The 27,900-nt window shown below is 44.4% G+C and overlaps 1 protein-coding gene across 2 annotated transcripts in view; it reads left to right on the top strand.

The window, feature by feature from the left end:
• Nucleotides 1–27,344, top strand: part of DAB1 (DAB adaptor protein 1) — a 439,870-nt gene extending 412,526 nt beyond the window's left edge. For both annotated transcript variants that reach the window (XM_060084077.1, XM_060084067.1), the window contains 3 exons: nucleotides 7,044–7,592; nucleotides 11,207–11,334; nucleotides 26,945–27,344. In XM_060084077.1, the coding sequence (XP_059940060.1) occupies nucleotides 7,044–7,592; nucleotides 11,207–11,334; nucleotides 26,945–26,971 (704 nt within the window). In that variant the 3' untranslated portion in view covers nucleotides 26,972–27,344. The remainder of the gene's footprint in view (nucleotides 1–7,043; nucleotides 7,593–11,206; nucleotides 11,335–26,944) is intronic.
• Nucleotides 27,345–27,900: the final 556 nt, after the last annotated feature.

Here is a 27,900-nt window from a genome sequence, read left to right as displayed (position 1 = left end):
ACAGACCCCTGGCTACAGAGAGCTTACTTTCTATTGGGGAGATGGACAACAACATAAAAATAAGTAGCTTAACATAATCCTAGAAAATGATCAGTGGTATGGACAGAAGGAAATGTGGAGAAGGGCAGGTGTGAATGGAGGTTGTGGTCAGGAGGAGAGGCTTATGCAAATGTGTGATGTGATCCAGGAAGGCATCTGGATCAAGAGTACTCCAGGTGGGGCTTCCCTGGTGGCGCAGTGGTTGAGAGTCCGCCTGCCGGTGCAGGGGACGCGGGTTCGTGCCCTGGTCCGGGAAGATCCCACATGCCGCGGAGTGGCTGGGCCCGTGAGCCATGGCCGCTGAGCCTGCGTGTCCGGAGCCTGCGCTCTGCAACGGGAGAGGCCACAACAGTGAGAGGCCCGCGTAACGCAAAAAAAAAAAAAAAAAAAAGAAAGAGTCCTCCAGATAGAGAAATGGCCTGGCCCCTCCCCAATCCCCTCTCTTTGAGTCCGAGGGGCTGGATGCAATTCCGGCCCTAACATTTGACTAAAATGCCTGAGAACCTGCCTGCACTGCTCTGGGCCCTCCCCCCCAGCCAGAGCTTTAAAGGCCTGGATTTTGCAGTCTTGTACTTGACCAGCTGTATTGCAAACTGTGGATAAACCACTTCTGCACATTCAGATTCTGCTGCTTCAGCTGCTTAAAAAAAAAAAAAAAAAAAAAAAAGATAGATTACCTCCAAGATTTTAATTTTTAGAAAATAAGTCTAAAGTTAATTTCAGTTAGCGTATTTTTGCTGATCTTACTCTACTTCGGCTATGCTGAGAAACAAAACTGGGCTTCAGTTGGTGTTAAACTGTCTGCCTTCTACCTCCCTTAACTGGCCTTAAAAATCACTGCAGCTGTTGAATCTCCATCTCCTGTCCCTAATTGCCCAACCAGTGACTGGGAGATGGGAAATGACCTGGGGTGTGCAGCACAATTAATAGGCTGGGTTTGAACCCTGGCTCAGCCATTTATTTATAAGCTTTAGGCTCCTGGGCAAATTACTTAACCTGTCAGAGTCAGAGTTTCTTCATTTTTATAACTGAATTTAAAATAATACTTACCTTGCAACAATATCATGAGAATTAAATGAGAAAATAAAGTCAAGTGCCTCTGAAAAATGCTGGCACGTTGTAAATGCCCAATGTGGAAAATGCTGTTATTATTATTACTCTGATGTCTAAGGTAGAAGAAAATATGTCTTCTTCTTACCTATGTTTTTTTCCTTTGCCTTCTTGGGATGTTTTCTTAAAAAAAATGCATGAAATATCGGGCTTCCCTGGTGGCGCAGTGGTTGAGAGTCCGCCTGCCGATGCAGGGGACACGGGTTGGTGCCACGGTCCGGGAAGATCCCACATGCCGCGGAGCGGCTGGGCCCGTGAGCCATGGCCGCTGAGCCTGCGCATCCGGAGCCTGTGCTCTGCAACGGGAGAGGCCACAACAGTGAGAGGCCCGCGTACCGCAAAAAAAAAAAAAATGCATGAAATAAAGTTTAGGCCTTTGACTTCCTGACTGCACATGGCAGAGCTGGCCTGAAGGGCTTGGAGAATGTGCTCTGTATGAGTACAGACCCTGCCAGTAACCAGCTGTGTGACACTCAGCTATATCGCTTTGGAGCCTCAGGGAACTTATCTGTAAAATGGGGATGATAATTCCACCTCATAGAGCTGTTCCTGAGTTAATACGTGTAGTATAAAACATTTAAAACAATGCCTGGCAGTGTTTATATAAGTAAGCACTCCGAAAAAGTTCCCCGCCCTACTCACTGGGGACCCTGGCTCTGCTACCTACCCTTGCTGTGTAGCCACATCAAACCTTCCCCTCCTGAAGCTGTAGGTTCCTTGTATGCAGATTAAAGAGATACTGATAACAGCTACCCCAGAGGCTTGTTTGCAAGGATCAACTTCACAAAAAATGTGAGCTCCACTAGAGCAAGGATTTTTTTTTTTTTTTTTTTTTTTTTTTTTTTTTTTGCCGTAAGCGGGCCTCTCACTGTTGTGGCCTCTCCCGTTGCGGAGCACAGGCTCCGGATGCGCAGGCTCAGCGGCCATGGCTCACGGGCCCAGCCGCTCCGCGGCATATGGGATCCTCCCAGACCGGGGCACGAACCCGTATCCCCTTCATCGGCAGGCGGACTCTCAACCACTGCGCCACCAGGGAGGCCCTAGAACAAGGATTTTTATTTTTTTTACTGTCTTGTTCTTCACTGCATCTCCAAAGACAAACAGTGCTTGGCACCCAGGAGGGCCATTTTTGAACAAATGAATCAAACGACATAATGTAGATAAGAGGTACCATATAAGTTATATATATGTTGGAGGAAGTAAGTCTAGAAAATGTTTTCACTATTTTTCACTTTAGTTTTTTCACTTTAGTTTTCACTTTAGTTTTCACTATTTTCTTCCATTTTAGTCTGCTTTTTTTTTTTTTTTTTTTTTTAATAATGAGGATATCCCCAGGTGCCAGCATCTGGTTATAAATTGTGATTTCAACACCTTTAAAAATCTAACTGCAAGGCAGTAATGCAGGTGTTTCCTCTCACTGCACAGCGAGGAGATTTTTGATTGATCTGAACTTCATGGCATAAACAGATGCTCCTTGGCACCTCCCCCCTCCACTGTTGAATGTTAACCAGTAAACAGTTACTAAGCTGTCAAGTGGCCGCAGTGGCAGCCACGCAGTGGTTTCCCATGTCCAGCGCTACTGCAGCCCTGCCACTGAGATGTCCCTTCAGGGAGGCACAATGCCATGTGACCCGAGAGCCTTGGCTCACAGGTCTGGGGAAAAAGCCCCCACTGCAGGGATCCCTCCCACCCAGGAAGAGCAAGTGAGACCTGCAAGTTCCCAAACATGATACCCAATTACCCTTGTTGCCTTTTTTTTTCTTTTGAATATTGTACTTTGTTCTGAAGCAGATGGCATGAAGCCAGGGAGACATGCTAATAGCTCTCTCCAGAAAAGTGTGCACAGCCCATCTGTTGGCTCCTTGTGGAAAAAAGGAAAAAAAAAAAAAAAAAGATGGTGGAGGAAAAAGCCTGCCACCAGCAGTAGACTGACTCATCAGAGATCATAGCACTTATGGATGCTGGAGTTGAATTGGATACTTAGAAAAATGCAGTGAAGGCATTTATTCCACTGTGACTCATTCACCTCCACCTAGAGCCTTTCTCCAGCCTCCAGCATTTATGGAGCAGTGGATGTGTGCCCAAAACTGTGCTAGACGGAAATGGGGGAGGGAGAAAGAAATAAAAGGTTCCTCGTAGCAGCTTTCCAGTCTCATGAGGGAAGACAGAATCACTGGGCAATTCCGACACAGTGTGACAAGTGCCACAGTGGAGATGAACATGGGGGCCTGTGCACACCCAGAGGAGAACCAGCTGAGTCTAGAGGGCAGAGGTGATGCTGAACCACGTCTCAAAGAGCAAAGGAGGGGCAGCCATGTGAAAAAGAATTAGGGATGGCTTTCCAGGTGCAGATGGACCAACAGAGACGAGAGAACAGGTTGGGTTGTTTGCATCTGCTGCAGGGAAGAGTGCCAGTGGGAGAGCAAACGGAAAATGGGGGTGAGGAAGTGGAAGGGAACTGACCCCAAAAGCTCCAAAGTCAAGCTAAGGCCTCTGGGCCTCATACTCAAGGTAATGAAGCACTGTACAGCTGACCTTTGAACAACACGGGCCTGAACTGCACCAGTCCACTTATACGTGGATGCTTTCCAAGAAATACTGCAGTAATACTATATATGGTCTGTGTTTGGTTGATTCCGTGGATGCAGAACCAGGTATATGGAGGGCCAACTATGAGTTATATGCAGAATTTCCACTGTGTGCAGGTGAGCGCCCCTAACCCACGCGTCGTTCGAGGGTCAACTGTATTTGCATTTTAGAACAGTCATCTGGTGGCAGTAAGGAGGGTGGGATGGAAGCCAAGCAAAACAATAGTCTGGCTGGAGGCTGAAGCCTTCCATCCATTTACCAAAATGGGCATCAGGGTTGGTGTGATGAAAAGATCCATGGGCAGGTCTTCACCCTGTCAGATCCAGTGCTCCTTTTTTATAACAAGGATTTGTGATGTCTCCTTTAATATTTTGAAATGAAACTCATAGAGAATATAACCTACCTACTTGGTTTTTCAAAAATCAATATAATGTCCTAACTGTAATATAAAGAAGAAATAAAGGAAACTAATTTATAATAACAAGATAATGTATTGCAGTAAGGAAATGCCCAGGTAAAACTACACTAAAAAACATACTAAGTGGTCAGGTGTGTGTACCTATAACTAGAATCACCACAGGTTCAGACCAACCAGTACAAGAGTGTCATGCTTCCTCCAGCGCCATGATCAGGGACCATGATTGTCCAAGTTGGTGAACAACTCCTGACAATGTTCCAAACAAAACGAAATATAGTCTTCCCTCAAATATACACAGTTCTTACATTCCTGGAAAATGGAGTGCATTAAAACTGTGCAAAGAAACGTTGATTTTCCATGTGATTCAAAGTCCAATCTAGTCCCTGGCGGTCCAGTGGTTAGGACTCGGCACTTTTGGTGCCATAGCCTGGGTTCAGTCCCCGGTCGGGGAACTAAAATCCTGCAAAAGCCACAGGGTTGTGCCACCGCACCCACCCCAAAAATAAATAATAAAATAAAATAGTCGTTCAAAAAGTCTAGTCTGTACTCACATAATCACAAACAGAATGCTGACATTTCTTTGTCATGCACGTTATCTCCCACATTATAGGAGGTCTAGTGTCCATGCTCTCGGCCCCTTAAATGCTAGTACTGTCTGGCCGTGAAATTATCATGACAACCAAAACACACCCCAGAACTTTCCTAATCATGCCTTAGGAGGTAGTAGCTCTCCCGCCGAGAACCACTGAACCCTGTCAAAGTCAATCAGAAAATCAGAAAACCAATGTTGCAAAATCCTTAGTCTGTTGGTAGGTTCAAGTCACTGCGTTATTACGATAGACCGTGTAAGCACGTTGCAAGTTTAAATGTCAGCACCAGGGCCTCTTCACCCCTCCCCCTTCCGAGCACTAGGACCAAGGTGATCCGAAAAGGATACTGTCTGTTTTGTTACCACTCCTGCCTCATTCCATAAAAGTATTTAACGCTGTTAGGTTGATCAGCAGGAAGCCCGTGTGGAAAGCCCGTGTGTCTGTCTCTGCCCCACTACTGGAGCCTCCTCTGACCTTGGAAGGAAATGGACTGGCTTTGAAAGTTGGCTCCATCCCTTAAGAATCAGTTGAAGGGCAGGTGGATCTGAGGCTAGAGCATGAGTGAGGCAGCCCACACGTGATTTCTCTGGGCTCACCGGAGGCACTGACGCAACCCAGGACATGCCCAGTGCCCCCGCGCTTGCCAGTCTTCCATCTGGAAGTTGCTAGATACCGTGCAACCACCCTCTTCTTTTCCTGGTCTCGCTGCTCTGTACCTGCAGATTCCTTCCGATAGCCATAAAAATGCATATTTTGAGACCTATTTTGAGAGGCCCTCTAGTCTACCTGGACTGGTCATCCGTCTCCTGGGCTTGATTGCACCCTGAAAAGGGTGGGGACCTCTGGAAGGACATGGGAGTCTCCTCCAGGCCCACAGTGAGCTAAAACATGACATGGCTAGACCAGCTTTATGGACTGTGCTAAGATCAGAAGTCAGTCTTGGCCATCTGGGTGAGGCAGTGTGGGGCAGTGGAAAGAATGCTGGCTTTGGGGACAGATGACCTCAGTTCAGATCCTGATCCCAGCTTGTCTCAGCTGTGTGAACCTGAAGGAGGTACTTTTCTTCTCTGAGCACCAATCTCCTTATCCCTCAAATGGAGATAATGATACCGACCCTGCAGGGATTTTGTAAAGATGTGAAGCACCTGATACTGCACCTAGCACATTGGAAGCATTTAATAAGTGGAAATTATTATTGTTTCTATTATTATGGTACAGAGTATCACTTGTGCTCCTTTTAAAATGACTAGATCTCACCTGAAAGGAATAATATAGCAAAAAATTATGGTGACGTATGTGAGTACACCCCCTGGAGTTTTGCCGTGCCTAACCTGTGCCACTGTATGAGGTGGTCCTGAGTAGATGCTAACTTACATTTTTTTAAATCTCTAAATTAAATCTTTAAATTAACCCAATGAGGCGCAGAAGGTATTTTCTACCCATTTTACAGATAAGGAGAGGCTTACAGAGCTTCTGAAGCTCTCCCCAAATTCCATAGATAAGAAGTGGCAGTCTGAATTTTAACCTTGGCCTCTAAAACTCCAACATTTTGATTCTTTTTTTTTTTTTTTTTTTTGCGGTACGCGGACCTCTCACTGTTGTGGCCTCTCCCGTTGTGGAGCAACAGGCTCCGGACACACAGGCTCAGCGTCCATGGCTCACAGGCCCAGCCGCTCCACGGCATATGGGATCTTCCTGGACCGGGGCACGAACCCGTGTCCCCTGCATCGGCAGTTGGACTCTCAACCCCTGCGCCACCAGGGAAGCCCAACATTTTGATTCTTAATCATTTTGCATACCGCTTTGATGCTGAGAAGGAAGATGTTATAACCTGGCTTTACAACAAAGAGCTTGACTCTATGCTGAAGCATTTGGGAATGCCCTAAGTCTAGCAAGAAGGGGAGGCAAGATTCAAACCCAGCTGTGCCTGGTTTCCAGCGCTCTGCCTTTTCCACTGAGACACACTGGTTCCTGAGGTTATGTGCTGTCAGAAACCTCTAAGAATTATAAGACTCTAAGAACTATAGCAATATTATCATTACTCCCCAGATCTCTGCCCGGTGTCCCCCTCACTGTATTCTAGTCTCTGCTTATAAGTCATCTTCTCAGAGCGGTTTTCCCTGACCAGGGCTCTAGAAGACAGACTCCAGGAGAGCAGGGACTTCTGTCTTACTCACCTTTGCATCCTAGCACACAGCCTGACACTCAGCAGTTGCTTGGTCCCTTTCTTGCCCATCACTTGACTCCCTGAATGATTCTTTCCCAAGGCGCCTGACTCTTCTTTTTAACCCTTGCAGGTTATGTTGCAATGGGCGCCGTCCTCCCATCCTTCTGGGGCCAGCAGCCCCTTGTCCAACAGCAGATCGCCATGGGTGCTCAGCCACCAGTCGCTCAGGTGATGCCAGGGGCTCAGCCCATCGCATGGGGCCAGCCGGGTCTCTTCCCTGCCACTCAGCAGCCCTGGCCCACCGTGGCCGGGCAGTTTCCGCCAGCCGCCTTCATGCCCACACAAACTGTTATGCCTTTGCCAGCTGCCATGTTCCAAGGTCCCCTCACCCCCCTTGCAACCGTCCCAGCCACGGGTGACTCCGCCAGGTCAAGTCCACAGACCGACAAGCCCAGGCAGAAAATGGGGAAAGAAATGTTTAAGGATTTCCAGATGGCCCAGCCTCCACCCGTGCCCTCCCGCAAACCCGACCAGCCCTCCCTCACCTGCACCTCAGAGGCCTTCTCCAGTTACTTCAACAAAGTCGGGGTGGCACAGGATACAGATGACTGTGATGACTTTGACATCTCCCAGTTGAATTTGACGCCTGTGACTTCTACTACACCATCGACCAACTCACGTGAGTGCCCTTCTTTGAAGGCATAAACCCCCAGAGAGCAATTGATGCCTTGTTTCTGGCGTCAGAGAAATCACCTCAGTTGCATTCAACAGGCCTCTTTGTTTATATGACTACTACTAATCATAGCCTCGCGTTATTAGGTGCCAATTATACGCACCTTCTCCGTGTGCTTTATATTTATTATTTCTATACTCCTAACAATGCTAATGGCAAGTTTTGTGAGACCTGTTTGACAGATAACGAAAGTGAGATTCAAAGACAAAGAAAATAGACAAAAGGGTGGAATTGAATACAGGCCTGTTATTTATCTAGCATGTTACTCTGGCTCTTAAGTTTATATTCCCTTGCACATTCATTTATTCATTTATGTATATCCCAGCTCTGACACATAGATTTGGGTATGGCTTATTGAACTAAAAATGAATGGTGTATGTGCATTTAAAAAATGTTAGGGACAAGTATAAAAAATTAGAAGATTAAGATCAGGAGAAAACACAGGCCAGAGATAGAGCAGCCATAAGGCCTCCTACACTGGTAGAGTGACAGCCAGAATTTGCTCAAAGCTTCAGGTAGTCAGAAAGCTCTGCACTGGGAATCCAGAGAGTGGCCTGATTTCTTACCAGTTTTGTGTCGATGGGCAAGTCATTTTACTTCTTTGAGCCTCAATTTCCTCATCTGTCTTAGGCTAAGGGTCATAAAAAGGATTCAGTGGTACATGTACTAAAACATTATGTCCCTCACAGAGTTGGAAGTATTTTTATTGTCATTGTTATGGCATACTGAGTGGGTTTGCACAGTCTTGGACTGAGGTTCTAATCCTGCCTTCTCCACCCCAAACTGTGTCTTTGGGCAAGTGTGTGACTTCTCTTAACTTCAGCTGTGTCTTGGGTAAAAAATAAGTGAGCTAGCTTCAATAGCTCTGTGCCTTTTCCTAGTTCTGGCATTCAGTGATTCTATCCCAGCTCACTTTTCTATTGCCAGCATCTGGAAAACCAGCACTGTGCAGCCAATCAGAATCCAGATGTACTTGGGCACACCGATGCCTGGTTGACACCATCCGGGAAAGGTGTCTGGTGATCCAGCCTGTGCCTTGACAGTTGATAAGGGGAAGGAAAAGGCTTATGGAACAGTGAGGTTGGCGTTTTCATTACTGTCACAGATGGTATGGATTACTCCTTAGCCAGTACCGTGAATTGTCCAAAAAAATCTAATGTTAACACAATTAGATAATGTCACTTCAGCAAGGTTTGGGATGCTGTTCTGAAAATGAACCTCTTCTATGGGTATAAACAGCCTACTTCCTCTCAGGCCATAGGATCTACATGGTGGGGGCATCTCTATTCACTCCAGCTCACGGGGTTCTAGTGAAGAATCATGAATAAAAAATGAAATGCTAAAGAAACAACAGCTATGCATAAAAAGCAAGCATCTTTTGAAGACAGATGTCTCTCTTTCAAGGGGCTTCTGTGCCAGCTATATATATATAAAAGAGGGAAGTTTAAGCTCTTTGAGGACAGGGAATATGTCTTAATCATCCTCGTGCTGCTACACTTCTCATGATGGTCGTGTGGTGTCTGGCACATGGGATGTGCTTTGGAAGGATTGTAGACGATGAAGGTACAAAACAAAGGCTACTCAGTTACTGTCGTGTGTCAGAGCGGGAGATTTTGGTCCAGATAATTTTTTGTTGTGGGCGGCTGTCCTGTGGACTGTAGGATGTTTAGCAGCATCCCTGGCCTCTAGCCACTAGAGGCCCGGTAGCACACATCCTCTTCCCCTAACCATGATGACCAAAAATGATCCTAGATAGTGCTAAAGGTCCCTTGGGAGTAAAATTGTCCTAGATTGAGAACCACAGTTTTAGGGTGTAGAGGTATTCTACAAAACCTTCTAAAGGTTAAGATACTTGCATAAATAAACTTCGAGTTTTGCATCCCACTGATTCCATCCAATATGTATGAGCAGGATATCTCTCAGAATCGGCAGCTCTGTCAGGGTCCTCAGCCTTTAGTAAGCAAGAAACCATGTCAAACACAGTTCAGAATCCAATTACACTCATAATTATTAGTCATCTACCGCATATCAAGGCGTTTTCATAAAGCTTATCTCATTTAAACTCTCTGTAACTGGTTTGTTCTATAGGCATCTCATGAAACAAAACAGACTTCCTTTTAAATTAAAAAAAAAAGAAACAATGTTTTATTGTAAAGAAAACGAGTGCAACCTATCTTTATATCTCTTATCCATCAACATCACGTTTTGAATGTTTTGAGTGGAGAGGACCCAAAAGTATACCTCAAATAGAAATAGAAAAGCACAGTGGACTGAGCACTGTCAGATTTGTGTTAAATAGTTGTGTTAACTCTAAGAAAGGCACTTCACCTCTCTGAGCTGCAGTTTCTTCATCAGAAAAAGACAATAGGTACAATAGCACCTTGCAGGGTTTATATTACAGAGCATGATGAATGCAAAGTGCCTAGCACCGTGTCTAGCTTGCTGGCACGCAATAAATTGCATCATCGTTCTAAAGAGAGGTCCATCAAGGCAAAAGCAACTCACCAAGTTTTATAATCACTCACTGTCTGATAAGCAGCCAGATTTTGTCAATTCTGGGATGTAATGGCAGGGAGGCCTTGTCAATGGCTTTTGAAATTCAGCTACTAAATCAAGCCATGCCTCCCCACCCCTCCTTTGGGGCTGAGCCAGTGCTGGGTATTTTCAATGCCAATTTAGACATTATTGAAAAGAAAAAAAAATGGAAATGATTGAAAGGAAAGTAGTTTCTAAATGGCGTATTTATTATAAACCTCTGGGATAAAGGAGACAAGGAACATGTGGGAAGGTTAGGACAGAAAATGGAGATCCTTATGGAACAAGGAAAAAAGTGCCAGCTGTGAAGTTGCCATCAGCTACATTCATTTTCCCAGATCACCGAGACACTCTATTCAGCACGTGTTTATCAAATACCTACTATGTGCCAAGATACAAAGCCTGCTTCTACCACTTGCCAAGTCTGTGGCCTTGAGCAATTTAGCCATCTTCACCTTCCTTATCTGTAAAGTTGGAAGAACCCCGACCTCGAAGAGGCTTTACGCGGATTAGCGATATTGCCTGTAAAATTTCTGATGGCTTCCGACACATAGAAGGCACTCAATAAATGCATATCACTGTCCTCTTCTCTATTTATTCTTATTGAAATAATTATATGAAGTTAAGACAGAAGACTGTAGTCCAGCAGGTCTCAATTTAAGTCTGCAGAAACACAGAACTTCTGATTCAGTAGGTGTAGCTAGGGTGGGGTCCAAGAATTTGTATTACTGTCAAGTTCCCAGATATGACTGATGCTGCTGGTCCAGGGACTGTCCCTTGAGGACCGCTGCCTCACCCATCCCTGTGGACCACCAGCTCCTTCCTGACCATCACGTTTGTGAGAGGACAAGATTAATAGGGACAGAGGAGGTATTAAACTGTTCAACCGATTTGACTTGTGATAGGAAGGGAGGAGTCCTGGGATTTGACTCGAATATAATCAGATCCCCGAGGTTTCTGTGGGGTATAAACGGTTGCTGCCGGACACTTAGGATGTTTTCTTTTTTTGCATGGTCTCTATGTAGCTCCAACCCCAGCCCCTAGACAGAGCTCTCCATCCAAATCTTCTGCATCCCACGCCAGTGATCCGACCACCGATGACATCTTTGAAGAGGGCTTTGAAAGTCCCAGCAAAAGTGAAGAGCAAGAAGCTGTAAGTGACCGGTTTCTTCTTTCGGTTTTTTTTTTTTCTTCAATTTTAAAACCTCTGTATCTGAAATGGACAATGCATGAGGAAACCTATGTAGAAAAGAATGCTGGCTCAGACTCTTAAGTTCTAAAGGGGTGACTAAAGGCGTTTTCTTTTATGTTCAAATGAGCAGCTGAAAACCGTTATCCTTTCGTTAAGTTGTTACTACAGGTTCTCACGTTTGCGGAAGTGGCATCCTCTAAACGAAGCGCTGCCTCCTTTAAAATAACAGAGTATATGTGTGCATGAAAATATGCCCAGCTGTCTTATATTTTCAATTACTGTAAAGAAAAAAAAAAAGTGTTATCTTCTTGTGTTCTAGCCTGATGGGTCACAGGCCTCATCCAACAGTGATCCCTTTGGTGAGCCCAGTGGTGATAATATAAGTCCACAGGCCGGTAGCTAGATAGCACAGGTCTGGGTAGGTATCTGTCCTTTTGATCTCCCACCCTTAAGCCATCCGCTTTCCCTTTTGCTTGTTTGTTACCTCTGAAGTCACATCCCTGGTGTTTGCATCATCTTGCCCTGCCTGGTGTCTGTTTTCCACCTTGTTTATCCTCATGGATGCATGACCTTTGACATATATTGGGAGGTAGGGGTAGAGGTGAGGAGTGGGGAATGGTCGTATTTTAGTAGTGATATGTTCTGAGTGGGGGGGCTGTTGCTAGAAGGAGGCATGGTCAATGCTACTTAACGTGGACTCGGTGTCTAAAAGCATCAACATTCTGAGATGGACACATTCTGCCCACCCTGATTCTTTCTCAGTGAAATAGGGTCCAGATGCTTCAATCTTTTAAGCAGTGTGTCAACTGCATTTGCCTACACTCTGCAGATCTAAAATAAGGTCACCCACCAAACACACTGAGAAGCCAGACTAAGGAACAAAAACAAGCAGTGCTTGAAATAAGATTGATAGAGATGTGAGAGCATGGTAGTCCATTTTGTCTGGCCAAAAGGGGCCCCCGCACCCTCTCTGACGTGAAAGTGGAATTCAAAGCTCAGAGACGTGTCACGTTCGCTTCTGAGGCTCTGCTGTTTGCACCTGTGCTACAGCCTGTGGTTTGCCACCAAACCACTTCAGACTCCATCAGCAGCGGCTTCAAGAGAGGGGTCCTTACATTTACTAGAAGTGGGTTTGGGCACTTGAATTTTAATACATCTGATTTTATGGAAAGAAAGAGGGGCTGATGAAGTAAACTTTCCCAGGAGACAGAAGTACCCCTTGTTACCCAGGCATGGTTTCTAAGGTCACTCCTTGACAAATGTGTTCAATTTTCATATACTTTTCTAGTTTTCCATAAACGTGTAGGACTGCAAGGCCCTACCAACAGAGCTCTGTTTTTAGGCCTGAACATTACGGTCAGAACCATTAAAATGGTAACTAGTTTTCACTGTTCATAAATGGATTCAATACCTCGGAATCAGTCGCAGTTCATGTGTAAGTTATTTTGATGGTTATTGAAAGCTCATACAGTGTTTTGACAGTGCATTTTGCTAATAGATTTTATGATTAAAGTATCCCACATACCGTACTTTTTGCCATGTTTCACCTCGGTACGACAGCACATGAGAACCCATCATGCCATGCAAATGCCCATCTAAAAATCCAGTCTTGCAAAGCTATTTGGGGAACTTGTGATACAGGCAGAGTCCGTGTTCCAGGAGAGACAAAAGTTGGAGATGATGGGTGGACACTTTGGGAAGATTCCCCCAGAGGTTTTTCTACCCCTTACATATGTTTTATTTCACATGCTCACCGTTGCCTTGAAAAATTTGATGAATGAACTGGAGGTGACAAGAGCCATTTATTAGCATAACAGCCAACATCATCCTAAAATTGAGTTCTTCTAGAGAATAAAGATGACGTGCAGCATTTGCAGATCGATGTTTCACACCCTCATCTTTACGAGCCTGTTCTGCTTGAGACAGTCGTACAGGCTCTTTTGTGAGGCTTCAGCCTGTTCCGTGTTTGATGTTCTGTCTAGAACCCCAGGCCAGGGTTGAGTTGTGAATGGACGTGGCATGGTCTAGTGGGAAGAGCTCAGAATTTGGAACTTGAGTTCAAATTCTAGCTCAGCTACTTAAGAGCAGGAAATCTTGGGCAAGAACCATACTTGCTGTTGAGTCTTGGTTTGCTTATTTGCTGAAAGGGCCTTATGTATACATTACATTAACTAAGCATATGGAGACAGGTACTCGGTACTTGGCTTAAAAAAATCTGGTTCTGGAGCAAGAGTGAGTTCAGAATCTGGCGCTAGCACTTACAAGCTATGTGACCCTCATGAGACGTCATAATAATTCTAATCTTATTTTGAAAAATGAGGGTAAAAATAGTGTTCTCCTCATAAGCTTATTGTTTGGACAATAATCATAGGAGGTGATGTGTGTGGAGCTCTTAGCACAGCATCTGACACAGGAAAAGCACCCAAGAGCTGTTAGTTGCCATCACCACCACCAACACCATCACCACCACCCCCATCATCATCCTGTGTGCTCAATAAATGTGGTTCGCCACTCCCTTGGATTTTATACGTTTAGCCCTTATGTCCTCGTGTTGAATAAATTCTACCATAAGGACCCAGGCCACTGGCTGGGAGGTTTTGCTTTTTACTTTCTATTTGCAGGTAATTAATTTTCAATATGCCTCAAAATAGCTTTGGGACAAAGGAAAAAGAAAAACCCTACTTCTTAGTTTTCTGGCTCGCCCTGTCCCATAATCAGAAGGACCCCTGTTAGGGCCTCACAGGCCGCCTCTCACTTCTCACAAAATGAGCAGCCTTATCTTAGATTCACATGTAAATCATAATAAGTAGCTCCCAGCTCCAAAGGAGGGCTGGACTGTAATCTTCCATGAAACAGTTTTCTCCCTTTGAAAGCTTAGTCTGGCAATTACACAATTGCCTATCAAGAATTGCATTCCAAGAGGCTGATGCCAGCCTTGCCGACACATCCGTCAAGACACCCATAAGGGAAGTCCAAATGAGCCTTTTGGGCCCCTCCTTCAATAGCAGTATAAGCCACGTTTGATCTTTCTGTCTCCATCCCCTTCACCCATCCACCCAACTGGAAATTTACTGACTGCAATTTCTTAGGGCCTTTCCAGGCATTTGGAAAAAGGATACCATGCAAGGGGAGTTATGTCCATGGCTCTGTTTTCCCCTCTGCCTCCATACAGTTGGAAAGCAAGTCTCAGCCTTCTTATCACCCTTGCAACCATTATCTCCAGCTGCTTTTTATTAGAAATGCCCGCACAATTCTGAGTAGGTAGGGGTGACATCTGTTGATAAGTTAAAACCATATTGCACCCTAGTAAGAGGAAACGGATGGCCTCAATCCTCTCAGGAGGAAGCTTCGGGGCCAATCTCAAAACAGAATTTCTGTTTTAGCAATAAAGGGAATATCTTCAATTATTTCATGTTTTTCCCCTACCCTCCCATCTGGGAGAATCACATGTCTTTGAAAGACTGGGTCAACAGGGGCAAAAAAAAGAACCCAAATAATATTATAATGGCTGGCGTGGGAATGGCAGGTAATTTATACTCCACTGATATGTTGCTGGAGCAATTTTAAGGGCGAAATGTTAGCTTTTGAGGAGATGAAAGAAAAATGAAAACATTTATTTGGTTAAATAGCTAAGTAAATAAACTGCCTATCAGACTTTCCCAGCTGTCAAGTCAAAGTAGCATCTGTAACAGTGGGGAATTGTTTGGTCTGTCTCTCCGTTAGTAACAGTAGATATTGCCATAAATAATAAGTCACTGTCATTTTTTAAGACCAGTCTTCATAGTGGGAACCCAAGACATGTAAAATGTTACCTGATGGATTTATAGTGTTCAAGGGAAAAGAAAGCAGAACTTCAGATGCTTTTGGTAAGAGATTTAAAAAAAAGAAAAAGGAAAGAAAAGAAATGCGCAGAGTCAGGGGACTTGGGTCTGAATTATGGTTCCAAAGCAGGTGACCTTAGGCAGGACTTTAGCTAGCCCCTGGAACCCCCGGTCACCACATATGGATGAAGACGAATCATAGCAAGAGCGCCCTCCTCAGGCTCTCCCAGAATCAGAAGATACCATGAGTATGAAAGTGCCTTATAAGCTCTGAAAGTAGAATACACGTATTTGGCATTATTATCACTATTCTGTTTTTAAATAGAATCACATAACAAAGAGCCTCAAAACAGAGAACCACAGAAATGGAAAAATAACCTCTCCTTTTCACGGGCATAGCACTCCGAGGCAAGTCCGAGCCAAGCTAGTCCAGGCGGGAGATGGGAAGGCCTTGTTGAGAGCAGTGGCGGCCAGGTTGGAGAGATGGGCATGGTGCCCAGGGATATGAAAAGATGGAATCAGGAGGAGGTTAAGGCTGCAGGGAAGTGAGAGGTGAGGAAGAAGAGGGCATGTGCTAGGATGACCCCCAGGTTCCTGCCTGACTCGGGGATCTAAATGGTGCCAGGCACTGTGCTAAGGAATGCAGAGCTGCAGGCTTGAGCAGAAAAAAGGCCAGTTTACTTTAGGACCATTTGTACCCGAGGTGCCCTTGAACTTCCAAGCAGAGATGCCGGTGGACTGCTGGATATGAGACTCTGGAGAACAAAAGACTAGAAATGGAGATTTCAACATGGTGTTCAGACCCTAGAGTAGTGAGCACACCTAGACTCCACCGATCATTTAGACTCGAGGCCAGCACACTCACTTTTGTGGGCCATCTGGCCTTTGTCACAATGAATCTACTCTACTGTTGCAGCAGGAAAGCAGCAAAAGACAGTGCATAAAGGACTGGGTGTGATGAGTGCCAATAATACTTTATTTACACAAAAACTGGCAGCCACTAAAATGGGCCAGTGGGCTGTCTGTCATGTGATGACCTCTGAGTTAGATCATGCTTACTGTTTCTAGAATCACCCTGCAGAAGCTAATGCAAGTATCCTTGCATTTACTACTACTAATAAAATAAATGTAAAAATGACTAGGATGTTAATAGCACTTTTATAGACATCACCTAATTCAATCCTCAGGGGAATGCTCTTAAGTTTTTTTATCATTCCTATTTCACAGATATGACAGGTAAGGTAGAGAGGTTCATGACATGTTGAAATCACACGATTCACATGTAATAGGGCTAGGATTTGAACCTAGACCCAGATTAAATAATTTAAGAGCACTCAACCAAGACTGGGACACCTGGGTTTTAGCAGCCTCCCTGACTTAATTGCTTGTGACCTGAGGCAGACGACTTCATTTGTGACCTTTGGTGTCTTCTCGTCGGTAAAGCAATTCCCACAGGCCCTTCTAGCACTTACATTCTAGGACCCTCTAACTTGCCCACGGTCACCCAGCTAGAGCATGGAATACCCAGTCCTCAAACTAGATCTTCCAACAGCACCCTTCTCCCAGGCTATTGAAGGAAAAAGTCCCTGAAATATGTTGACTTCATTAGGGGTCCTGGTGACTATCTGTGTGAGATCCAGGACCCACTCCTGACCACCAGGAACCTACTCAGGACAGGCCATCCTGCTTATGGCAGAGAACGGGTGCCAGCAACCTCAGTGCCCTCCTCTGCTACATGACAAGGTCAAGAAAGGTGACATAAATCTGCAAAGCAGATAACTTGTACCCGCCATTATAATTATTACTGGGGAAGTGCAGAATTGATCAGGACATGTGCAGACCCCCCGGGAACTCAGAGTGTGCACCTCTGTGTTCACCAAGTGGGTTTCAGCACCCAAGACCCCTGGAAGTGAGTGTGTTTAGCAGCAACTTCAGTCTCTATGGCATCATCATTAAATCCATCCTGTATTTTGAAGACTTTCCTACTCTGCAGGCCAGATTTTCAGGCTGAAAGTGGTCAGAAAGCTTTATTGTTTCCCTTTGCTCTGAATAAAAGGGAAAGGAAGACTCCCGCCCCTTGTTAAAATTCCTTATCTCGGGGGCTTCCCTGTTGGTGCAATGGTTGAGAGTCCGCCTGCCGATGCAGGGGACGTGGGTTTGTGCCCCGGTCCAGGAGGATCCCACATGCCGCCGAGCGGCTGGGCCCGTGAGCCATGGCCGCTGAGCCTGCGCGTCCAGAGCCTGTGCTCCGCAGCGGGAGGGGCCACAGCGGTGAGAGGCCCCCGTACTGCAAAAAAAAAAAAAATTCCTTATGTCATATGAGCTCGCTTATTACATGTTACAGTCCCATGACGTTGATGGTACAAACCCCATCGTACAGATGAAGAAACTGAGGCCCAGGTGAAATGCCTTCCTCAGTTCATACAGGTAGTTAGGAAGTTGCTGGGGTCTTTGTGGCTCTAAACCCCGTGCCTTTTTCATGGATTCAGGTGAAACTTTGAGTTCTTTCAGCCTTATTTCCACTCCCTGGTTACCATCACCTTTTTCATTTTATCAGGCCAGGAAACGTTAGACCCTGCTGAGCTAGGCCCAAGTGTTCGGGCTTAAAGACCCTGAGGCTGAAGTTGCTGCCTAGGCAGGGCAATGCTGAGGACCTCAAGCTTTGGCTCACCTCCTAGCTGCAGTCTGACCCCCAGCATGGCTCGGCATGGCTCTTACCCCCAGGCTCCCAGGAGGGGCAGAGATGGGCTTGCTCAGCAGCTAGATTGCATGGCACGTGACCTGACGTCCAAGACCACCTTTCTCAGCATACCACGTCTTCTCCCCACTCATCGTTTGTTTTGGACATACCTTTGCTCCATGTGGCCAAGCTTTCCAGAAACAAACACAATAAAAATTAAAGGGATGCAAAGTCATAAGCACAACTTAGGTGGCTTTTCCAAAGGGGCTCATTATAATGTGGGATTGGAAACTATATGCCTTTATACTTCAAGCCAGACAGGTGGAGATAGGTAGGGAAAGTGAGGGAATAAGCACAGAAAGGGGAGTCCAGACCGTGGGCTGCCCTCCTGGCTCTCTACTGATTCCTGCGGACTTTGGGGGAAAAAAAAACAAAAACCCTCACATCTGGGGGCCTCCATTTCTTCCTGTAGGAAAGGAGCCGTCAGATCGATGGCCCTTCTTGCTTTGACATTTTACAAAAGGGGTCATGGGGCAGTGGAGAGGACAGTGGGCTCAGGAAAGAGCTGGGTGTGTTTACAAGAAACGCTCAGGAAAACAAATCTAATCTACAGTGGTCGAAAGCACATCAGTGGTTGCCGCCCTGGAGTGAAGGGTTGACTGAGCAGGACCCTGAGGAAGATTTTAGGGTGAGGAAATGCTCTATAGCTTGATTGCTCTGGGGAGGGCCAGATGGGTGTATATATTTCTCACAACTCATCAAACTGTACACTTAAAATGGGAACATTTCATTGTATGTAAATCACACCTCAATGAAGTTGATTTAAAAATAAGAATAGGTAAATTCATAGAGATGGAAAGTAGATTAGAGGTTAGTTACCAGGGGTTGGGGGTCAGGGGGACTAGCAAGTCACTGCTTAATGGGTACAGAGTCTATTTGGGGTGAAGAAAGAGATTTAGAAATAATGGTGATGGTTGCACAACATGATGAGTGTCATGAATGTCCCTGAATTGTATGCTTAAAAATGATTAAAATGGCAAATGCTTTGCTCTATTTTACTGCAATACAAAAGCTAAAAAAATAACAAAGCTGGTTATATCCCAGCTCTGCCCTATGCTGCTGAGTGACCTTGGGCCAGTCACCAAACTCTGGCGAGCCCTGCTTCTTCCCTGTGAATGGAGATAGGAATACCCAGGGTACAGACTCCGCGATGCCCAAACGAGACCATGTATGTGATCGAGGAATCCCCTTTAGAGACTGTAAAGGTTTCTGTAAATATAAGCTATTATTACTCTAAATCTGTGATTCCACTTGACTTCTGTACGTGAGCTCATACTTCATACTTAAAGTCATCTGCAAACACGTGGAAGTCTCTGCCATCCACAGGGCTGTCCAACCAGATCCTTTAGATTAACCCCGCATTCTTTCTACACAGTTTCCCAAGGCGGATCCTGTGCCGTTATTAGGTTTCCTAGCAGCCCAGTTACGCTATGAAGTAGTGTCTATGAAGGAGATGGACTTCGGAAAGCCACCTACAGGTGATTTTTAGGCCTAAAACCATCTTCTATAAAGGAAGGATAGAGCCACATGCCCAGACATAAGAAACCTAACCGTTTTTGGAGTACCTCCTCCATGCCAGGCTCTGTGCCAGACAGTCAATGTGTATTTACTCCTTCGATCCTCAATGAGGATTTCTAGACTCATTTTACAGATGAGAAAACCGGAACCCAGAAGGGTTAAGTAACCTACACGGAGTTTTAAGGTTACTAAGTAGGTGACAGTGAGAAAGAGAACAGCAGCCTGACAGCCAAGAGCTGGGCCCTTGGTGTTCTGTTGAACGTAAACAATTTCACAGAACGTCAGCATCCCACAAAGCGTTCTGTGACCGTGATGGGTCAAGACACATCCAGACCACTCGGTAGCCATGGCTGACAGGAACATTGTCCAAATTCCAAAAATGACCGAATATTCTTCTCTCCTGGCTTTAGCCTTGTTCCATGCTACCTGCCTTCCAGATAAGAATTATTAAGATAATCATACTCCAGCTTCCTGAAAGCATCCAACCCAGAGAGAAGCCTTACTTTCTTGACCCTCCCCCTAAACATCTAATATAAGCCTAAACCTATAAGAAGCCCTTTCTAATCACCTCTTCCAGACTTGCCCGTGATTCCCCTCGTTGTAATGAGTAATAAACCGAACTTGTTCAAGTGCACGTGTGTTCGCGGTGGTCTATGGCTGCAGGCAGTAGTTGGCAGTCAGAATACCAGCCTGGATCTGCCCGATTTCCCATCTGTGTGCTCGCACTCTTTCATTGCACCTCCCGGAAAACAGGGTATTCAACTTAAGTCAAAGGGTGGAGAGTTGATTTGTTTTCATTTTTACTGCATGGTTTCTATCTACTTTGTTGTCCTCTAGAAATGAAGATTATTAATATTTCAGATTCACAAATAAGCTTAAAGTTCAGAAGTGTTTGCCAACTCCCAGTAAGAGAAACACTTTTCATTCACTCATTCACATCCTCACGTTCTGTGTTGTTAGTGGGTGCGCCTGCCAGGTTCCAAGCTTGGGCTCAGAATTTGGGATGCTCACATGAAAGGTGCAGCGGAGCTCACTGTCTAGAAGGCATTAGGAGATAACATGATGGCAGTGTAGACTCCACAGGGCACTGCTGGAGTCCAGGGACAGAGTGGTCCACGTCACCTGCATAGTCCAGGAAGCCCTTCTATTTGGGCTGGTTCTGAAAGTATGAACCCCCAGGTGTGGGAGGAGGAGAGGTCCTGAAGGTGGAAGGAATTGTCTAGGCAGAGTCTCAGGGATGGGAAATCCCATCATATCGGGGGGACCAACAGGGAAGAAGGTACAGGGAAGAAGCCTAGGAGAGAGAGGAAGTAGATGAGGCCGGATGGGAAGGGGGAGCCATGTTGGAAGAGCCCTGTGGACCATCCGGAGGAGTCTGCCTTATCCTTGGGGGCTTAAGGAGCTGGGAGGGTCATTCTAAGCAGGAAACTGGCATGACAAAATCCATTTCAGAAAGATCATTCTGACAGAAGCATAAGAAATTTTTTTAAGTATGATGTACGTGACAGGAGGGTAACTTATATAAGTTTATTTATTTATTTTTATTTTTGGCTGCATTGGGTCTTCATTGTTGCACACGGGCTTTCTCTAGTTGCGGCGAGCAGGGGCTGCTCTTTGTCGCAGTGTGTGGGCTTCTCATTGCGGTGGCTTCTCTTGTTGCGGAGCACGGGCTCTAGGCGCGCGGGCTTCAGTAGTTGTGTCACACAGGCTCAGTAGTTGTGGCTCGCGGGCTCTAGAGCGCAGGTTCAGTAGTTGTGGTGCACGGGCTTAGTTGTTCCGTGGCATGTGGGATCTTCCCAGACCAGGGCTCGAACCTGTGTCCCCTGCATTGGCAGGCAGATTCTTAACCACTGTGCCACCAGGAAAGTCCCAGGAAGGGTAACTTTTGATTCATGGTCTGGAAGGGACATTTATTAGCTCTAATGGACTACAAGACCAATGGGTCTTATGTGCCCAGTGAAGGAGCTTTGACCTTACCCTGTGGGTAATGAGGAGCCGTTGAAAGATTTGAAGCAGGGCCGAGATGTGGTCAGATCTGACCAAAGAAAACAAAAAATATCAACAGCATGTTATGTTAATGTGTGATTCCATTTAGGCTTTTTGGAATGTCGAAAATAGCTTAAAGAGCCCATGGTGACCTTGCCAGAAGTCAGGTCAGAAATTTCTGGATCAAATGATTTCTTAGCTCCCCTCCAGCTCTGACAGCCTAAGATTCTGTAACAAGGAAGGTAAAGCTATTGCCAAAACGTATAATGCATCAGAGTGTCAGACTTTGGGATTATCTGCTGCTTGGGGTTTTACACACCACTGCTCCCCTTCATTAGTGGGGATAATTGAGAGTTGACTGCAGTCGTTACCACTGTTGTGATGGGTATTGGAAGCTAAATTCCGGCAAGCAGGAGATGTGTGAATATTTATCTCAGCCGCAGAAAGTTAATGCAGTGTGGCATTAATTACCCTGTCTGAGCCTGCTGTCTTCTTCTGTTTTTAGGTGTCATTCTCAGTTGAATAAATTAGTTTCCAAAATTGGAATAAAGCAAAGGTAGGGTGAGATCAAGGCAGCCAGACTTCTTAGGGCATCCAAAAAGCAGGGTGAGCTGAGAACGTCTACCCAGGAAAGATGAACATGCATGCTTGTAGCCCAGCGTAGGCAAAAGGAAATGTTGTTTCCCAGTAGTGGTACTTCACCACTTTACCACTCTATCTAGCTTTGCTCCACCCACCTCACACCCAGAACCCAAACACATAGTAAAGTTCCATGTTTAGCCTTACCACAGGTATTTGAAACATTTCAAGACCTTGGCAGAGAATAGATTAGGTGCTTAATAAATCATCTTGCTATAGATTTTGATTTTTGATTCAATTACGGGAGAATGAAGCCAAGGGAGAGTGTGTTTAGGACAAAGGGATCAGAACAGTGAAAAAAGTAGAAAGTGTATCCTAGACATTCATTTATTCAGCAGACCTTCATTGTGCACCTACAGTGCTGGGTCCACATGTAAAATGGCAGATGGAATGGGAAAGTGGTAACTCAAGTAGGGCATGGAAGAATGGGCTTTCCTACTTTCTATCATCAGATATTTAGAGGAAGTATTACACTTGTTCTTTATGTTTCCAAGGCCGGTATGAAGTCCCATGGGTGGAAAGCATCAAGGGACAAATTGGCAATCTGTTCTTTTACAGAATTGGGTGCCTCAAAGGGTAGGAAGCTCCTTCTTCCTGAAAGAATACAAAGATGATGAGTTCTAGAAGAAGACATCCTGGACCTACCTGATCTCAGGCGTCCTGGATTCTATTCATGGCATGGTTACTAAGTAACCTTGTGACTCTGGGGAAACCAAAGCTCTCTTCATTGGGCTTTACATTCCTCATCTGTAAAATGATGGGTCTGGACAAAATTATCTTCTAACCCATCCCCACTTTACAATAAAAGCAAGTAGTACAATATATTAAATCCATGACAGGCAGCACAATGACTTTGAGATCACACAACCTCTTTGATTTTCAGTTTTTATCTGCAAAATGAAGATGGAAAGAATATAAACCACTCCCAGGACTGTTAGGCAGATAAAATAAGACATAAGGGTGCTTTATAAACTCCAAAACACTCTACAACACCATAGATTGAAGGGTTTTTGTTTTTGTTTTTTTTTAATGGCAGCTGTTATAATAGATGAGAAAAAGCACTGGACCTTACTTTAAGGTCCCATGTCCCAAACTTACTAGCTGTGTGACCATAGACAAACTACTTAACTTCTCTGTGCTTGGTTTCTCATTTGCAAAAGAGATAAATCACCTGCCTTACAAGGCTGTTGTGATGTTTTCAAAAGACAATGTACTTGAAAATATCTAACATGGTGCCAGACACACAGGAGAAGCTATAGAATGCCAGTTCAATCTGTTTCTTCAGGAAAATAAGCAGTTAAAATGGATCTTTACTCACATGGCAAGAGGCAGGCTAATATATAAAATATGACAGAATTAAGATGTCACTGTGTCCATTTAGTTCTGGTACAAATATCCAAGAGTGACAGCATGAAGGCCAACTTTAATAGAAGGGCCTCTGCATGCCTAAGACCAGAATATTGACCTGATCTGCTTGGCCAGTGCACCCTGGGCCATTTCAACATGAACTGAAGTCTGAAGTGATTTCAACAAGGCCAAACACCATTTCCCATCTACATTTGGATTGGAGGTTTGCTGTGTCATATGTTGGTGAAAACCCTTGTGTATGTCTTAGGACAGCGCCATGGGTGCAGGCAAGTGACCCGCCAAACCTCACACAGCTGAGTGGATCGAAACAAGTTCGAGAAGCTTTTAACTAAGAGCTAACAGCACGATTGCCATTTCTCTTATTCCGAAGTGCACCCAGTCATCACTGCTTGTAGAAACCAAAGAGCGGTTGGAGATGGAATTTCAGCAGCCTCAAGTGGATTTCATAAAACCGTGTTGGAAAAATGTCCACTTAACTCATGATCATTGTTACCATGTTCTGAAGACCTGTTCCTGCTGAGCACTGTGCTAGAGGCTTTATATATATTCTCTCTAATTCTCTCAAGAACCATGTAGGATAAACAGTATTATTCCCATTTCGTGGTTGGGGAAACTGAAGCTCAGAAAGTGTAAGTATCTTGTCCATATCACACAGCTGGTCCAGCTCTGTCTACTAGACCCTGCGATTTCCCTAACAGGCAGTCAGGCTCAGCTTGAAAACCAGGGGCAAAACTGGGTGAGTTGTTCTTCTTAAGGATAAAAAAATTACCAAAATGATACGCACCATGATTGAATAATCCCAAAATAACCTAAGGTCATTCATCATAAACTGTCACCATTCTGTTCTAATCCCAAACCCTCCTTCCCATGCTGTCTCAGAAAATCCTATCCGGAAAAGAGCAGATCTCACTTTGTCCCTCTGTCCATAGGAGCTGGAGCCTCTTTATGCGCAGATCAACAAATCTAAGAAATAGCATCAATGTGGGCTTGTGGCGGGTGCTTCAAGACTGGCATGGAAATCAGCATCGCGACAGGCTCTCTTGTATTCTTTCACCTCACCTCATCCCACGAAGAAATTCATGATTGCCCAATGGAACTCGTTTGGAAGAGGGAACTAAGAGTTTTTGGCAACCACTGGCAGATATCTATGGCAGCACAAAAACAAACACACAAAAGCATAAAAAGTCATACCCAACATTAAATCACAAATCAAGCAAATGCTTACTTGACAAAGAGTCTAAGCTCTCTTAACACGTGGGTTTAAGATGACCCAGTATGCGAAACCATAGTTCTCTTTTTATTTCTCTACCGGTTGGCCACTGTAAAGACATCAAATTTGGAGTGACAGGCCTCAGAGAGTTACATCAGGGTTGGCACTGACGTCATTTAGGCAAAAGTAAGAGGTCTCTGTCACCGCAATATCATCATCCATATGCCTTTCCAAATAGGATGATGTATTTACATCACTCCACAAGGCCTGGTCTGCCATTTTTTCCCCTTTCCTTTCTTTGTCATGTTTGAAAATTAATGGGTGTACAAATTTTTGTATTGCTTTTGACTTTTTTTAGATATTGGTGAAGAAATCGAACTGGGAAAAAAAAAACCTCATATGAAATGAATTAACTTGAAATCACAAGACAGATGAGTGGTTGATGATTCTTTTTGATCAAGAATGTTGCCAAAACAACCCTTTAGCTCTTCTGCATCCTGGTGAAGAAAGACAGCTTTTGGTTTAACCTTCACTCTGTGAGTAGGAAAGGACATCGAATCCCATTGATGAGAAAGATGAAAAATGCATCTGATTTCCTCAGAAGCTCTAAACTCTAAGTCCAGTAAAATGAGATTTTTTATTTTTCCGATATCTTGCTGCTCTGATGCTATGCAGACAGTGTCTTCTCCACGTGCCATTTTCAAAGAAAAGTCATTTGCCAAATAATTATAGTACAATCCTGGTAATGTGGTTTGAGATCTTAGAAACCGACTTTCTAATGGAACAATAGTGACTTGAATATTCAGAGTAACAAACTGATTCCGTGGTCACAATGGTTCATCTGTATCTCTTTTTCTACATCAGAAAATTCAAATGGGATTTTTATTTTATAACTTGAAAAAAAAAAGCTTACCATTAAACTCTTTAAATATTTAAGGGAAATGGCTTTAAGGAGTTCTAATGAAAAAAAATTGCCAGTTTTTTTTTTGTAAATATAGATGTTAATGAAAATGCTTTTTAATAATGCCATTACACTGTAGAGAAGGTAGCAGATTGAGTGAAAGATGTGACAAACTTGATGGATGGGGCTCACTTTCCAGATGTTACTCTGGAGTGTATGGTAGGAAGCTGGAGTTCAGGGGCAGCGGGCAGGAGCAGTCGGCCAATCAGCAGCTAGTGATCAGGAAGGGAGCACGTGACTCCATCAGCTAATAATCTAAGCCTTTCAGCGAGAGTACCGGCCCTCTGCATAAAACAAGAAAGAGACAGTTCACGCTCTGAAGCCTGTGAACTGAAACTCCAGTTTCAGATTCTGAAACTCCCTCCCACTTCTCCACTCCCAGCGACCCCCATAGACATCATTGGACTGTTTGTACGTGAAACAGAAGAGTTTAAGCTTCCTTTTTTTACATTTATGAGACGAAAAGTGCAGTGTTCGGTTCGTATGTTTAGCACATGATTTTCATAAAGAATCTATATATTTTTTGCCCTACAGAGAATTGTTCTACAGGTCAGATGTGTTTTCCTGATGTTCCTATGCAGTTACAGTATGTTGAATTTAGTGGTTTAACACTAAGAAGAAAACTTTAAAAAATCATGTGATGAATTGGATTGGGGGTGGGGGTGATTATTCTTACTTGGTTTTAAAATTTGAAAAGTAGGATTTACCTTGATATGAATGACTTCAGTTGGCCTGTGTACTTTGATTCTTCATATCAATAGAAACTAAAATGGTTTGGAAGAAGCTATACTTGGTGACGAAGAAAATAATTGATAAGTCAAGGTGATTGTTACTGTTTGAAGCCCAAGTTTTACACTATCAGGTCACTGGAATGTTTTCCAGTTAACTGGAAAAATGTCCATTACAGAATAGATGTAAGCATCACCCTAATGTGCAAAGTCTAAAGAACCCGAAAGGTGAAAAGGGCCATTTACCTTCCTCTGTAGCTGTCACATGTTGGTTGACATGATTTCTTCAGGAATGTGCATACCTTTGATGAGTTGATCCTTCCACATGAAGGGGAAAATGGGAGAGGTGTGATAACCATGAGAGCTGTCCTGAGACCAGTTCAACTGTGTTTCCTGAGGATTTGATGAGATAGGCAGTTCCCATGGGGAAATGACTTAAATTGCTCTGTTGTCCATGATCCTGATTCTAAACCAGTGGTGCTATCTTCTCCCTCAATATGGCTGTCTTGAGTTTGTCTTGCAGTATCACACCCTTCCACTGATTCTGTGGGTTGCTTCTGACACATTCAAGGTGAACTCTGGCTGATGTTGCTATTTCAGGTACACCGTATGGAGCTCATTTCATAGAAGAAAGTGACAGCCCAGTGGACTTGTCATCATTCACTGAATGTGGTTGAAAATGTAACTGGCTCTGAACTTAAAGAAGATGGCCCCTGTGATGCATTAAAGTGAGCGGAATAAAGTCAAGATTTTAAACTGCCATCCATGTTATCATTGGCCTGCTGTTTAATAAGCACTGTTTGGGGAACTCGGAACCACCGTATCCTATCCCAGGAATACAGTGAAATTTCCAAAAAAGAGCTGAGGTGCCAATACCAAAAGGCCATGGGGGAGTCTGCACAGTTCCAGTCAGATTGGTAGAAAATCCACATGTACAACTGTTAATTCCTCATCTTCACTAGCACGAAATTTGTCACTTTAAATTTTGAAACCAGGGAAACACCACCTGTCATTCTGTCCCCATTCCCCATAGCTCTCCGATCTTTACATGCCGCAAGACTTTTTTGATAATTCGTACTCATCCCAGTGTCTACTGAAACCCCATCATGTAATGTACCGGGCACCTTCTTTAAAAAAAAAAATGTTTACTCTGTGGGTTTGGTTCATTTCAATTTCTGCGTTCTGACACATATTTTTTTAATAAAGATGAGAAAGAGAAAATGACTGTTGCAGTACATTTCTAGACCTACTTTAACTTTACCTCAGATGACAGTTTGTTAACATATATGGACACATTATTTTTAACTTTATGTACAATGCATTCAACAGAACAGCAAAATTTTTAGAAATTTTCCATTAATTTCTGTAACACTCCATGTAAAACTCTTACAAATAAACATGTTTGAGAACAACAGTTTAGCCTGGTTTTATTCCACAAGCTTCTACCGGATATTCAGGTGAGGGACTGGAAGAGGAAATTGCTTCTCTCAAAGCTGCCATCAGACCAGGTGAAGGCCTCTGTTTTCCTGGCACTGGGCCAGAAAAAGCGAGCTTCA

Source organism: Mesoplodon densirostris, chromosome 2 (genome assembly GCF_025265405.1).
Source record: "Mesoplodon densirostris isolate mMesDen1 chromosome 2, mMesDen1 primary haplotype, whole genome shotgun sequence".
NCBI classification, from domain to species: Eukaryota; Metazoa; Chordata; class Mammalia; order Artiodactyla; family Ziphiidae; genus Mesoplodon; species Mesoplodon densirostris.
The sequence above is the reverse complement of the archived record's forward strand: the minus strand, read 5'-3'. Positions and strand labels throughout refer to the sequence as shown.